The sequence below is a fragment of the Microtus ochrogaster genome, unplaced genomic scaffold, assembly GCF_000317375.1.
Source record: "Microtus ochrogaster isolate Prairie Vole_2 unplaced genomic scaffold, MicOch1.0 UNK23, whole genome shotgun sequence".
NCBI classification, from domain to species: Eukaryota; Metazoa; Chordata; class Mammalia; order Rodentia; family Cricetidae; genus Microtus; species Microtus ochrogaster.
Window position 1 is genome coordinate 1,504,453 of NW_004949121.1, and position 15,723 is coordinate 1,520,175.

Consider the following 15,723-nt stretch of genomic DNA (forward strand, 5'->3'; position numbering starts at 1 on the left):
TCATTTTGGAGGATGGATAAACAGCAGTGGTGATTAATGAATAAGAATTAATTTTACCCCCAGTATTTAGTAATTGTATTATATTCTGACATTTAAAACATCATCAGAATTAGTAAATGTAGAATATGTAGTTGTAAAGACACCATTATATTAGAGATAATTATAATTTCTCTTATCAAGATAATGGGCCAAAAATGACATAATTCAACCAATGGTTTATAAAGAAAGGCACTGTACTAGCCTCCTGGGCAGTGCACTGAGATGGACATACTTGTTTTTAAATAATTATTTTATTTTTTAGGGGCAAAGAGGGCGTATGCGTCACAGCACATGTAAAGGGGTAAGAAGACAACTTGGAGTCATTTTGCTCCTTCTATCATGTAGGTCTTAGGGACCCCTCAGGTTACCAAGCCTGGCGAGAGCCTTTGCCCACTCAACGCTCGCTCTTGCTAGCCCCTTAGTCGCTCTTCGTGGTTAAGGAATTAAAGCCTTGCTGCAGAGTGAATTGCTCTCAACCATTTATACTGTTTTAAGTCATTAAAATGTATTAACTCTTGAGCTGTGGGTTAGGTATCCTCAGTATTGCATTAAGAGAGTGCGTGTGCCTCATTGTCAGTCCATGCAGTGTGTATGATACAGAAGACTTTCCTCTTACAGGAGGATGCGGTCCATCACTAGGATGTCACCTGCACGCCAGGAGAAGGAAGGAAGGAAACCATACCTGCATAGCTTCTCCCCGTGCTCATACAAGAGGACACAACTGTCCATTTATCTGTTGTGGGATTATAATACTCTACGGAGGCCAAGTTGCAGGAACCGTCATCTCCTCCGACAACATATAACAGACCATTAACTGCGCAAACACCTTTAAAACGTTAACAGAGAGAAAACAATTACTTTCAACCTTCAGGCAAGTACAAACAACCCCCACGATGCTCCCTAAAAGGAGGTCGGGGGTGATGCCACGTGAGACCTACTCTGTATGCGAGCAAAGCTCCTACTGTGCACCATTACTGCAGGGGCTGCTTTAGCTATGACAGTTCACTCAGTCAGCACAAAAGCTGTACCTGGAGGTTAGAAGGTATTTCAGTCCTCGTTGAGAGAGAGAGACAGAGAGAGACAGAGAGACAGAGAGCAAAAGAGCAAAGTAAAAAGGTTCTCAATGTCAGCTTTGCAGGGAATTCTAAGACAGTATCTATGCCCAGAAGGCAGACATGAATGGGGCTGTACAGCTCAGTGGGGGAGCGGCTGCCCAGAAGGTCACTACTTTGTTTTCTTTAAAGGGAGCTGGGTTGTAGTTCGGTGGCAGGGCACTTTCTGAACAAGAGGTGCAGGGTTTAGTCTCCGGCACTGCCAAAAGGCAATGGTGCCTTATACTGTAATCCTAGCACGCTGGAGGCTCGGGCAACCTGGGTAACATACTGAATCCTTGGCTTTAAAAAGAGGAGGAGGGGATCATGGTATTATGTATTTGATTACTAGAATAACTTTTGTCAGGCCTGGTGAAAGTACAAAAGCTTCTATGACAACTTTTAAAACACCGATCTCTACTACAGATGTACAACACACACACTTTTCTTAGCCCCACACAGGTCCTTCCGGAGGCGACAGGGTTTCACTGTGCCTTGAACTCATCATGGAGCCATGTGATTTTAATCCCTGATTCTGTCTCCGTCTCATACGTGCTAGGATTAAGTAGGCCTGTGCCATCAGACCCAAACTACTTCTTCTTCTTTTCTTTTTTGGATTTTTCGAGACAGGGTTTCTCCGTAGCTTTTGGTTCCTGTCCTGGAACTAGCTCTTGTAGACTAGGCTGGTCTCGAACTCACAGAGATCTGCCTGCCTCTGTCTCCCAAGTGCTGGGATTAAAGGCGTGCGCCACCAACGCCTAGCTCTTCTTTTCTTTTTGAGAGAAGGTCTCACTCTGTAGCTCAGAACGGCCAAAAATTCACCCTGTGACTCAGCCACAGTAACCCCCTCCTGAGTGCTGGGGCTGCCGTGTGTAGCCCATGTTGCCTGGCTTACATAACCTACTTAGTCTGACGAACACCACACCTCAAATACTGCCCCCAAATAATTTAATCTACATAATCTAGTGGCTGCATACATTTCCACATGTGTAAAACCATGCTTATCTAATCCTTCCTTACTGGTGGTTATTTAAAACGAGGAACAAAAAGCACCTATGTGCTTAAATATTCATAAAATAATTTACTATAGTTTTTCTTTTTTTAAAGAAAACTTCAGAGGTAAACACTATATTTCAACTAAATTTCGTTTAGGGCTGGAGGGATGGCTCAGCAGTTGAGAGCACTGGCTGCTCTTTCAGAGGACCTGGTTCAGTTCCCAGCACCTGCATGGCAGCTGTGATAACAATTGTCTGTGGTTTCAGTTCCAGGGGATCCTCCTTCCTCTTCCGGCCTTCACAGGTACCAGACATACAAGTGATGTACATGCAGGTGAAACACCCACACACATAAGATAAACTTTTTGCTAAGTCAATGGAATTATTTTTAAGTAAAGAGCTGGGCATGGTGGAATACACATACCTGAGCTCCCAGGACTTGGGTGACAGAGAATATCAAGTCTGGGGCTAATCTGGTCCATAGTGAGACCTAGCCTCAAACACACAAATGTTTGAGATTTCCAAAATAATTATTCAAACATGTATATTCAAAACTATACTAAAACAGAGTGAACCTTCTTTCTCTCTTTTGCTGACTCAACTGTTTTACTATTCTAGTCTTTTCACAAGAATCAGACTCACACTGTTTCAAACAATTCAAAATACTCAAAAGCAGACGCCGCAGACAAGCTCCTGGAGGTCCACGCGCGTACACAAATCCACACGAACTGAGGCAGACAACAAAGGTGAGGAAACCCAACAGGCTCAGCCGGTCCAGAGAGTTCAGGTCCTTCACTGATTCCGACGGGCTCAGTTTCCGCACCCCGTGCCGGCGACACGGCTAGCTCGTCCAATAGTAAGTTTACTGAGTCACTCCAGTCCTTTAGGTAGTTGGGAACCAAACTACTTTGCCAAAAGGACTTGACAGCTTGGTTCTGTTTGGTTTTCTTTATCTCAACCAACCATGTACCAAGTACGGATTGCAGATGTCTTCTAAGCACTATGAGGCTGCTTGTAACCGCAGTCAGCTCCTCCCTCCACTCTCCATGACTTAATTTCCCTTTCTCCATGTCTTTGTTGCTGGTGGTGTTCAGACAGCATCTCCCTGTGTAGCCCAGGCTAGCCTGGGAGTTGTTATGTCACACAGTGTAGCCTGGAACACAAGATTTTTCTGCTTTTGTCTCCCCAGGGCTGGGTTTACAGGTAGGTGCTACCATGCCTGGATTTCTTTTTTTTTTTGTCCAGGTTTGATATAGTTTACCAAGATTATAAAAACTTTGAAATATGACTTGTAAACTAGTTTTGCTAACTCAAACTTCTGTGATGCCCTCACCTTGCCCCATTAATAATTAGCACATGGCCTGCCCCTTCCTTGCCAGGCGAGCCCCTTCTTCCCCAAGGAGGTGCAGGAATAAGGCCTTCATCCTAGATTAAATATAGACAGTCTGGACAGAGTTCATTACACATTTGCTTCAGATGATCAGAAACACAGAATGAAGGTTATCTAATGTTTCTAATGCCGAATTCTTACGCCCTGAATCAAGCTCTTTCTCTACCAAAGGCCCAGACTTGTGGGTGCCGCAAGGCTTCTAGGGTATCTCTCAATCAAAGATTTTTAATATCTTACCAAATGCAACTGACTGGGTAGAGTGTACGGCTGAATAGTTAATTATAAATTCTGCCCTGCTATTGACAGTCCTTACTGTCCTGAACTTTGTGTTCTCCTCGGGCCACAAAGAAAACCAAAAAAAAGCATTTTCAGGGAATACATCTAGCCACCGAATTCAATGGTGCACGGTAACCTCGAGAAGCACCAGGAATTCAGACTGTGGGGAGGGCAGAAGACTGGCATTTCCCTCCCAGGAATCCTTTAACACAGTCATGAGCAGCCACGGCTGGACAGAAAGTGCTGATCCCAAGAGAGGATAACAGAGCTGGGAATTCCTATCGTCTAGAGATGCTGCAGTCTGGGGCAGCTAGCCTGACAGTGTCGCATGTGTTTCTGGTAATGCTGGTGTACACACCACATTTTTTTTTTTTTTTTTTTTTTGCTTTTTCGAGACAGGGTTTCTCTGTGGCTTTGAAGCCTGTCCTGGAACTAGCTCTGTAGACCAGGCTGGTCTCGAACTCACAGAGATCCACCTGGCTCTGCCTCCCGAGTGCTGGGATTAAAGGCGTGCGCCACCAGCACTTCCTTCTGTAAAAGCACTGCATGCATGGTTACAAGTACATGCTATTTCACGGAAAATAACCATGCTAGTGTTTCATGTATTTTGTAGCTTTTTTTTCCCCTAGGAATAATATCCTTCTACTTATCAAAGACACCTGTGCTGTAAATTGGTGTACTGTGGCGGAGGCAGCAGTTCCCTACAGATTACGTCTACTGTGGTTTTTTTTATTGCATCAAGAGGCCACATGGGGCAATGACCTATGACTGCAGCTAAACCCTTTCCTCAAAATGTCCATGGGAAACACGTGGCTGCAGGACTCTGACCTCAAAGACCTCTGTATTCTTTTTTTTTTTTTTTTACAAATTCTTTTTTACTTTTATATTATTATTACAAATTTTCACCTCCTCCCCTCCTCTCATTTCCCTCTCCCTTCCCCTATTCCCCCTCCCCCTCCCTCTCCAGTCCAAAGAGCAGTCAGGGTTCCCTGCCCTGTGGGAAGTCCAAGGTCCTCCCCCATTCATCCGGGTCTAGGAAGGTGAGCATCCAAACAGACTAGGTTCCCACAAAGCCAGTACATGCAGTAGGATCAAAACCCAGTGCCATTGTCCTTGGCTTCTCAGTCAGCCCTTCTTGTCAGTCACGTTCAGAGAGTCCGGTTTGATCACATGCTCCATCAGGCCCAGTGCAGCTGGCCTTGGTGAGTTTCCAGTAGATCAGCCCCACCATCACAGTGGGTGGGCGCACCCCTCATGGTCCTGACTTCTTTGCTCATGTTCTCTTTCCTTCTGCTCCTCATTTGGACCTTGGGAGTTCAGTCCAGTGCTCCAATGTGAGACCTCTGTATTCTTAAAGTTATTTGTTGTTGTGGCTTTGGGTTTCTTCATGAATCCTGAACTATGTTAAATCAAGGCAAGCTCTTTAAAAGACTTTTCCTCCAGATAGAGATAATGTTTGCTTTGTTTATAAAGTCTTGTTACATAGTCCAGACTGGCTGGGACCCAGGATCCTCTTGCCTCTGGCTCCCAGGACTGGTGTTACAGGTATGCACCATTGCGCCTGGCTCAAGTAGCATACCTGCTGTTGATATTTACCCAACTGGGCAAGTTCACTAGGAACTGAAACTCACTAATATGTGATATGTGGTAGGCAGTCAACAGGTGTGTATTAGAAATGAATGAATGCAAGTATCAAATAAAGAGGGTCTGCCAGCAATCAAATCAGTCTACAAACATCATCAAAGCCAGGCTAGTCTATAAGGTCTCTAAAGTATCAAGACAACATGCTATAGTCTAGATACTATGCAAGGCATCACACACACACACACACACACACACACACACACACACACACACACGATGATGCTTAACTTCTGAGCCTCCTGCTTCCACTCCCATCAATGGAATGCTTGGATTATATCATTTCCCACTACCCTGATTTATGTGGTCCTAGTGATTGAACCCTGGGCCTCACAAATGCTAGGCAAGCACTCTACTAAATAGGCCTTAAATATGTTTCCCTGTTTTGAGACAAGGTCCTATCCTGCAGTGGTCCAAGCTGTCCCAGAACCCTCTATATATTCTTTTGCTTCAGCACCTCAAATACTAAGATTACAAACAGGAGCCACCATATCTGTTTTTTTAAATTGTTAAAAAAAAAAATACTTTGGTGGTGCTAGGGACCAAACGCTGGGTCTTATCCATGTGAGCTGAGTGCTGTACACTGTCACTGAGCTGGGCTCTAGCCCTAGGCATTTGCATCCACAGAGCTGGGCTCCAGCCCTAGAAATCCATATCCACCGAGCTGGGCTCCAGCCCTAGACATTCACATCCACAGAGCTGGGCTCCAGCCCTAGAAATCCACATCCACCGAGCTGGGCTCCAGCCCTAGACATTCACATCCACGGAGCTGGGCTCCAGCCCTAGACATTCACATCCACGGAGCTGGGCTCCAGCCCTAGGCACTCACTTCCACTGAGCTGGGCTCCAACCCTAGGCACTCACTTCCACTGAGCTGGGCTCCAGCCCTAGACATTCACTTTCACGGAGCTGGGCTCCAGCCCTAGACATTGACATTTAAGGACTTCTTAAATAAGCTTCTGCACTGGAAACCCTCTAAGTCTACCAAGGAACGAGATCAGCCAAAGAACAATGGAAAACGCACAGGGGAAACCAGGAAAACATCTCTAAAAATGCAGTACGGATGGCGTGATTTTGGGTTTGCCAGTTACCTGCATTTCTTCTGCACATGTTCATATCTGCAACCTGTCTCCAGGCGTTGGTGGTGGGGTCATATACTTCAACGCTCTTTCGCACTAAAGGACCATCGTGACCTCCTACAGCATATAATAAGTTGTTTAGGACGCCAACACCTGTGAAACACAACCAAGCAAATGACAGTAGAGCAACAGAGCCAAGAAACTTGCAGCAGTACAGGGCAGCTGGCACAGATGACGTGGGATGAACCTCTGTCGTCATAACCCATTGGAAGGGCGCTGATGGGAAAGCTCGTCCCTGCAGAGCGGGAAGCGAATGGACTGGGATGGACCTTGGTAAGAACCGCGATTCTACTGAGAGAAGGAAGTCAAATCGCAGGGACAGCACAAAGCCCTTTAATAAAAGCCTCTCACAAACAGCTCCCTCTGAAGCGGTCAGTAGTCTCTAAAAGCACACGATCTGAAAGAGATGGCCATGAAAAGACCTGCTTACCGAACAACTTCCCAAATAAACACCAAAACCAAGAACCTAAAAGGCACGACAGAAGGGCATTATGTAACTAGCACAGAGGGGCCTTTCAGCACTTGGAAGCTTTCACCCTGCAGAAGCGCACAGGCGTGCTGCTTATCTCTGCCTCTTAAAAGCACTTAGGAGAACCAGTAAAAGCAACAGACGTTTTCAAACCCCACAGATGCCCCCAGTCATTTCCCCTCAGCTGCTGACCAGCCACTACTTGCCTGCTCCGCTCCGTCTGGTGCTCATTTCTGCTATGTAGGTCCACTCGTTTGCCGTAGCGTTATAGCATTCTACCGTGCTAAGACACTGGCGTGACGCTCCATCGTAACCCCCCACAGCATAGAGCAAACCTAGACACGAAACCACAGAGAAACCCAAATCAATGGCCTCGTTTCCTCATCATAAGATATTATAACTTGCTCTTTGATAACAGGGCTTCCCCTTAAAGTAATCCTAATTGTATAATATACTATAAATAGACTTGCCAAAGAGTAACAGGTGGAATGATCAAATCCTATTACCAAGAGTATATGGAGTGGAGGGTGCACTTTGATCTGACTGACAGCATCAAGAAGTACACTCGTGAGGTTAGATACATGACTTACGAACAACAGTTATCTTAGTAAGTGTGGGCAGGGAGTTAAATCAAGAGGGAGCAGCAGAGGGGCTGACAGATGGCTCAACCGTTGAGAGCACTGGCTGCTCTTCTAGAAGATTCATGTTCGAGTCCTAGCACCCACAGGGCAGCTCACACCCATCTCCAACTTCAGTTCCAGGGAATCTGGCACCCTCTTCTGGTCTCCATGGATACTGCATGGATATGGTACACATGTGGGCAAAAGACCCATATACATTAAAAAACAAAAAACTACCCAATGCAATGCAGAATGCAATGAAATATCTGGCGAGAAAAAGCTATGAAGTCGTTAACACTACATTATGGATGAAGTATCAATATACACCATGCTAAGTGAGTAAAGCCAGCCATAAATATGCTATATGATTTCATTTATATAAACTGTCTAGAAGAGAGAAATGTACATAGTGGCAGGAGGCAGGGACAGCTAAGGGAAGTAGGCTTTTAAAACTATTCTTAAATTAATTGTGATGATAGATACATATGAGTCAAATGGGAAATTCTTATGACATTTCAATTACATTTTAAGAAAGTCACCTTTTAAAAAAGATTTGAGGCCGGGCGATGGTGGCGCACGCCTTTAATCCCAGCACTCGGGAGACAGAGGCAGGCGGATCTCTGTGAGTTTGAGACCAGCCTGGTCTACAAGAGCTAGTTCCAGGACAGGCTCCAAAGCCACAGAGAAACCCTGTCTCGAAAAACCAAAAATAAAAAATAAAAAAAAAGGATTTGATTTTATCATGAGTAATTATGAACACACACACACACCACACTCTTGCATGTGAATGCAGATACCCACAGAGGTCAGAGACACTGGATGTCCCTAAAGCTGGAATTACAGGCCGTTGGGAGTTGCCTAATGTAGGTGCTAGGAACCTAACTCATGGCCTCTGGAAGAGAAGATGGTCTTAACAGACATCTATCTCTCCAGCCCCCTGAAAACTAGTTTTAAAAGCTGGAACTGGCGGTGCATACCTTTAATAATCCTAGCAGTCTGGAGGCAGAGGTAGGTTGTTCTATGAGTTTGAGTCCAGCCTGGTCTACATAGTGAGTTCTAGGGCAGCCAGAGCTACAGAGTGAGACCCTGTCTTAAAAAAAAAAAAATTAGTCTTGAGACCCTGTCTTAAAAACAAAAAATTATCGCAAGTCTCTGTAAACTTTTGGGCACCAAAATGTTGTGTAATGTTTTACTCTTTGGGCTCTTTGGGGGCCCACACCCCAGCTCCCAAATAAACTACACACGGAGGCTTATCTTAGTTATGAATACCCGGCTTTAGCTTGCTTGTTACTGGCCAGGTTGTCTTATCTTAAATTTATCCCATCTACCTTTTGCCCCTGAGCTTTTATCTTTCTCTATTTCTGTATACCTTACTTCTTTCTCCGTGGCCTGCTACACAGCTGGGCGACTGGCCGGATATCCTCCTCTCTTTCTCTTGCTCCTCCTCTCTTTCTCTCCCTATTTATACTCTCTGCCCATCCTCTCTCCCACCCGCTACTGGCCATTCAGCACTTTATTAGGGCCGTCAGGTGTTTTAGGCAGGCAAAGAATCACAGCTTCACAGAGTTAAACAAATGCAGCATAAACAAAAGTCACACACCTAAAATAATATTCCCCAATACTTGTCTGGTGTCTGGGTTCAAGTTCCAGTAAGGTAAAAAAATTGTTGACATAATATATAAGTACCACAGAGGGAAGGAGAGAGGGAGGGAGGGAGGGGCAGCAGGCAGAAGGGGCTTGCTTAATAATTTAGTTTATATAACTGGGCTAGTTTTAAAACTAAAATATATAACCAAGGCTGTCCCTCCGTCCGTGCTCAGATCTCCAGATGGAGCGCTCTCTGGACCCCGGCAGCCCAGAGCCAGAACCTGGGGGAACTGCCAGACTTACCTCCAACAACGCCCACGCCCACACTGCTCCTCCTCGTGTTCATGGGAGCCACATGGAACCACTCGTTAGACTTTATGTTGTACGCTTCTACAGACGATAGGCCTGTGATAAAGCACAACACCCTTCATTTCCTCTTCCAAAAAGACATGGTTGTTCTTTTGTATAAATATCACTTGGGGAAATAACGTCAGATATTTTATATTGAGCCAAAATTAAAAGAAGAAAATGGGAGAACATGCTAATTACATGATAGGAGTGGCTTCCTTACAGAAGCTTCTACTCAAGCTGTTGCCGCTTATAAGCTTTTAAAACATGGAACAGTGATGGACATTAATGCATAAGAAACAAAATTTATATAATCTGCACTATATAAAAATAATTATTTATGCATGGATTTGTGTGCATGGCTGCAGTTCCCATTCAGGCCAGAAGAGGGCGCTGGGTGTCCTAGAGCTGGAATTTGAGTGGGTTGTGAGTTGCTCCCCCTGAGTGCTGTGACCTGAACTTTGGTCCTCTAAGAGAGCAGCAAACATTCTGACCCACATAGCCATCTCTCCAACCTTCACTCACATCTTTTAAAGAAAAATTTTAATGTAAGGTTTTGAGACAAGTTCTCACCCTGTAACCAAGGCTACTCTCTAACTTACAATCCTTGCCCCCAAATTTCACCATACCGGTCTTTAAAAAAAATTCTTGATATAGCCATAAAATATCTGTAAACATAATTCCTGCTACAAACACTCAGTTACATGCCAAATTTACCATCATCTGTTCCATAAGTGTGGTTATCTAATTCTAACAGTGCTGTAGGGGAGGAGGAATTACCTGTGCTACCGTCAAAGCCCCCCACTGCATACAACAACCCATTGAGCACAGCTGCTCCCAGCGTGCTTCTTCGGTCTCTCATGTTGGCAACACTGGTCCACTGGTCTTTCACGGGGTCATAGGAATCGACTGTGCGAACTCTGAGCGAACCATTGAAACCACCGACAGCGAAGACAAGCCCAGCCATGTAGACCATCCCTGCAAAGGAAGACATCAATCCAGGGTGATCATGTTGTCCAACAGTCACCCGCCTGAAAGCAGGCTGTGATCAACAAAGTCTACAGTGTCTGTCAGCACACAAATCTCTTGACATTTGTAAGAAACATAAAATCAAAGTGCAGCATGAGGTAGCACTAGAAGCCCATTGCCGCTGCCTGTCGTAAGATAAGACGAGAAGTTTCAGTGTCCAGGTGAAAACTAGTGGGTGAATTTGGCTCGGCGGTAAAGTGCTTGCCTGGCCTTGCACCCAGTAAACAAATAAAACTAAAGAGTAGCCAAGGCACAGAGAAACAGAAAGAGGCAGAGAGGCAGAGAGAGAGAGAGAGAGAGAGAGAGAGAGAGAGAGAGAGAGACAGAGGAGGAGAAAAAAGAGAGAGGGAATTGTTGAAAGGGAAGGAGGTAGGAAGAGAGAGAGAGAGAGAGAAAGAGACAGAGAGGCACAGAGAAACACACACACAGAGAATATCCTGGCCCTCATATGTGCCAGGCAGGAACTCTGACTGGATTACAGCCCTGACCCTTACAGAATGAAGTAACTGAGTATATTGGCATGTAGCATCTCACAGGGTGTGCTTCCTAGGGAGCAGCTGTCGTGGAAAGACATACAAACATACATACATACAGACAGACAGACAGATAGGCAGACAGTTGGATAGATAGATGGATGGATGGACAGATTTAGAAATCATTTCGTAGCAGAAGAGAACACTAGGCCATTGTTTATCCCCAGCAGGGAGCCTCAGGGTTTGTTCAGGATTTGTAACTGCTTCTTTGGAGTAGTTTTAGCCAAACAGCCTCTACTACAACACATGTGTAAAACACATGCTAGAACAGGAGCAGCAGTATATGTACAGCTTGGCTGGACGCTCCCTAGAACTAAAGGCCCAAGGTTAGAGTTTTCTCTCTCAATATTCCATTAAGGTAACTAGGAAACCAGCCAGCAAACGGCCAGCTCTGCCAGTTTGTCCTGGAAAACCAGAACAAGGCCTAAAGATGAAGAAGACAGCACAAGAGTCGGGCACAGTGGAAGACACCTGTAATCCTAGTTCTCGGGAGGCTGAGGCAGGAGGAACAGCAAGTTCAAGGTCAGCGTGGGCTACAGAGACACAGACCCTGTCTACAAAAAATTAAAAATAAAAAGAGCTGCTATCCTTTTCACAGAAGGGGTTCAGTCAGGCTACACGGCCGTCTTCTTTCATTTCAACAGGGTCACAGGTAGTGCAGGTTGGCCTTGAACTCACTATGACAACCTTGTGCTCCTCATCTTCCTGCCTCCTCCTCCTCTGGAGAACAGGGATTAACGGCACAGACCACCCTGTCTGGCTTTCTAATAGACTTTTTTCCTAATGGCTGAAGTAAGACCTGAGAGCCCCCAAAGACCCAAAAGCAGCCAGTTGCTCATCACGCCTGTGCTCACCAGCTCTGCACCGCCTGGAAGGCAGCTCTGCCACCTGGTGCCATCGCTCTTCCTTGAAGTCGTAGCATTCCACACTTCGGATAGCCTTTGGCGCTTGGCCCCCGACCACCACCATCAACTAAAAGGGAGGAAATGTGAGTACTTGAACCAATGGTATCACCTACTCAAGAGACTGACCATATTCTACAGAGACGCTGGGATGGAAAGGACACAAGTTGGGGGAAAATGGCTACCTAGCTACCACGTACATGACATCAGCAAGGGAGACATGTGAGAACTGCCATTCTATCATCTGGCATATTTAGTTTATTAGTTTAAAAATAGACTTTCGGAAACTTTTTTTAAAAGAGATTTTTATTATTTATTTTATTTATTATATATAGTATTCTGCCTACATGTATGCCTGTATATCAGAAGAGGGCACCAGATCTCATTACAGATGGTTGTGAGCCACCATGTCATTGCTAGGAATTGAACTCAGGTCCTCTGGAAGAACAGCCAATGTTCTCCCCAGTCCTTTTGGAAACTTAAAGAGGGTTTGGGCCACTCAAGCCAAAGTAGTATTCCAGGCAAAAACAGTGGGCAGCCAACACTGGCAAGGCTGCAGGGTGTAACGGAGCTTGCTGTAAGGCAGGCTGTGGCTCGGCAGTGACGGGAGGGAGGACTCCAGAAGAGACAGACGGAAGAGCACTGCGAGGCAGCGAGAGAAAGAACTGTAAAGCATCCGTAGATGGAGAAACTGTTTGGGAAAAGAGAGGACCTGGAATAGGTGAGAATGTGGGATCGATCATGGGTCTTAAGGAAAGACATTCTATAAAGTAAACCATCATCAGAACACAACGAGAGGGCTGCGGGGTGTCCTTGGGTCAAGAGAACAGCTGATTACCACACCTCTAGCTGACTAGAACTATGTTAGGGATTACACAGAACACAGTCGCTACATGCCAAGAGCTTACAGATCGCACTGAGGAACTAACACTCCGGGTGGAATTCAAGGCCAATGTGCAATTGGATACAATCAAAGCCCTACATGACATTAGCTGCTTTTGGGGACCAGAAAAGGAAGAGTGACCACAAGTCAGTGAAAGCTTTCTAGGAGCTGGAGCAAAGGTGTTGGAAGGTGGATGGGAATTTTGTCTTCTGCCATACACACGGGCACTTTCCGGCAATGGGAAATAAAAACTATCATGTTGGGACAATGTCACAGTTAATATGGAAAACTATAAAGAATGGGCAGGGCTACGGGGGGGGGGGGAGAGGAGATCGTGTAAGAGAGATGGCTACTGAAAACAAGCAACAACAAAACCAAAGTGGAAAAGCTCACCCAACTGGGAGGTTTGTGACTGTGAATACATGATCACCTACCTGTTCTTAAAACTATAGAAAAATGCAATAGAAATCATGATTCCAGATTCACAGTAAACCCCAAGTTAAAAAAAAAAGTAGCCCATGTTAGTTACAGAGCAGAGCAGAAAAACCATTAGGGTGCTAAAGTGTAGCACAGAGCAATGGGGCAATCATTTCAGTTGATTCTTCTAGTTCTGAATTCAAATGAATAAGAAGAGTTAGAGGAAATCATCACGCCCTATCTACCAAAAGGCCACACAAACAAACAATAAACCAGCAGGAGCAAGAGTGTAAAGTCAGTCTCGCCTGGCACATCAAGATCGACCCTGTACACAGATGTCTGCTCAATCCTCAAAGCTTGACCGGACATTCACATAGTACAGAAAGGATCCTCAACGACATATCCAATGAAAACCAATTCAAACATAAACCTCAGAACACAATAGAGTTATCTTAAAGATTTGTTTCTAATTGTAATTGTGAGTATATGTGTGTGTTTGAGTGTGGGTTTGTGGGCGCTGAGTACACTGCCTGCAGAGGCCAGAGGATGAGGGTGCTGGGACCCCAACTCGGGTCCGCTGAGCCCTCTCTCCAGGCCCCGGAATATGTGAGCATGCTCATCAGCGTACTGATGGATAGACTTCACTGTTCTCAAACTGACTCAGGATTCCACAGTGAATGGGGAACAGAAGAGAACGCATGCTGCTACAGGGAACAGCAGGAACATCTTCACTTCACCTCTCCAAGAAAGAAACTGCGGTAGAGATTTGTACTCCAAGGACAAGAGGAAAGGAAACTGGAGAAATGCATGAGAGAGTAGGGACAGCGCTGGACGGGAAAACGGGTGCTGAGATTAGCAAAGGGGCTGCTTAGATCACAGGTCGTTACTTATTTGTAAAAGACTCTTAACCCTGAGGGCCACACTTTGTGTCACAGCACACAAGGAGCAACAGGACAGGAAACGTTAAAAGACGCATCCGAGGAGGGCGAGATGTGGGGAGACAAGTAAATTCCAATGATCATCCTGAATACAGGTCACTTAGACTTTCGTCACCCAGAAACACATCGATGTTTCTTTACCAAGGGGAGGTGGGAAACAGATAACAATGCACGCAGTACCAAAACATATGCAGTGGGGCTGGAGATGGCTCAGTGGTTATGAGTGGGTACTGCTCTAGGAGAGGACTGAGTGCAGCTCCCGCACCCAGGCTGGGTGGCTCACCACTGCCTGTGACTCCATCTCCACAAACTCCAGTGCTCTCTTCGGGAGCATGCATCATGTGTACCAGCATGCACATGCACATGTGTACACACAAACACATACATAAAAATTAAAAATAAATCTAAAAAGCAGATAGTTCCTCATTATGGTATCCAAATATAAGGATGCTTCACACAATCTTTCCATTTACTTAGAATGCAAAATTAATGTGTGCGCCTGAAAAGTCATATGTGCAATTAGTGAGCGCTATTCAGAAGGTAACATAAGATAAACATTTACTGTGGTACTGTATCAGAACCTATGGCAATTTCCTCAGCATCGCTACTATGCTTTATTCTATTTGACCCTTAGAGATTACACTAAAGATATCATTACTACAAGACACACATGCATACAATATAATCCTGCTTCAGTCTGACCGACTTACTTAAAATACATCCTGAATATAACCACTGTAAATGATAAACGGTACCACAGAAAAACTTCCCACAAGTGCCTTTTCCAAAACCCATGTGCATAAGCAAACATTTGAGCAGGGACAGCGCACACAGAAGGTGCATACTCAAAGCAGCAATGCTGCCTGAACTGTCGGCTGTGTCTGCTGCTCCTCCCACTGCAAGGGAGGGAACCTGGAGGAGGAGAAAGACCAGAGACAACAGCAAACGCATGGCAAACCTGGACGTATCCAACAGTGGGAAAGGGTAGCCACACCAAAGAGGCCCAGGAGAAAACTTAAAGGAATAGGTGGCCTAAGCCTCACAAAGAGATAATACAACACTTGACAGGATTTTACCACGGGCTCCTTAGCTTGCACAAGTGCCACGGTTAGCCTGGAAATGAGGCAGAATTCATCTTTATCCTAAAGGCCTCTCTGCAGGACAGCTGAAGAAGCTAGCGATGGAGTGTGAGCTAAGAAGCCTTGTACTCCTCCCCTCGCAGATATCAAATATTTATGAAGCACTGAAGTTGAGTGGGGGGGTGGAGACGGCTCAGATGGGAATGGTGCTTGTCACCAAGCCTGAGACTGTGAGTTCAACCTCCAGGACCCACACAGGGGAAGGAGAGGATGGACTCCCAATTGTCCTCTGGCGCCTTGTCCTCTTGCACGCGCACACACACACACACACACACACACACACACAC

General features: G+C 45.4%; 1 protein-coding gene across 1 annotated transcript in view; it reads right to left on the bottom strand.

The window, feature by feature from the left end:
- Positions 1-15,723, bottom strand: part of Klhl2 (kelch like family member 2) — a 117,875-nt gene that overhangs the window by 2,269 nt on the left and 99,883 nt on the right. Inside the window, exons 9-14 of the mRNA XM_005367748.3 lie at positions 12,012-12,129; positions 10,376-10,573; positions 9,551-9,652; positions 7,247-7,375; positions 6,524-6,664; positions 722-865 (exon numbers count right to left, since the gene is read on the bottom strand). Of these exons, the coding sequence (XP_005367805.1) occupies positions 722-865; positions 6,524-6,664; positions 7,247-7,375; positions 9,551-9,652; positions 10,376-10,573; positions 12,012-12,129 (832 nt within the window). The remainder of the gene's footprint in view (positions 1-721; positions 866-6,523; positions 6,665-7,246; positions 7,376-9,550; positions 9,653-10,375; positions 10,574-12,011; positions 12,130-15,723) is intronic.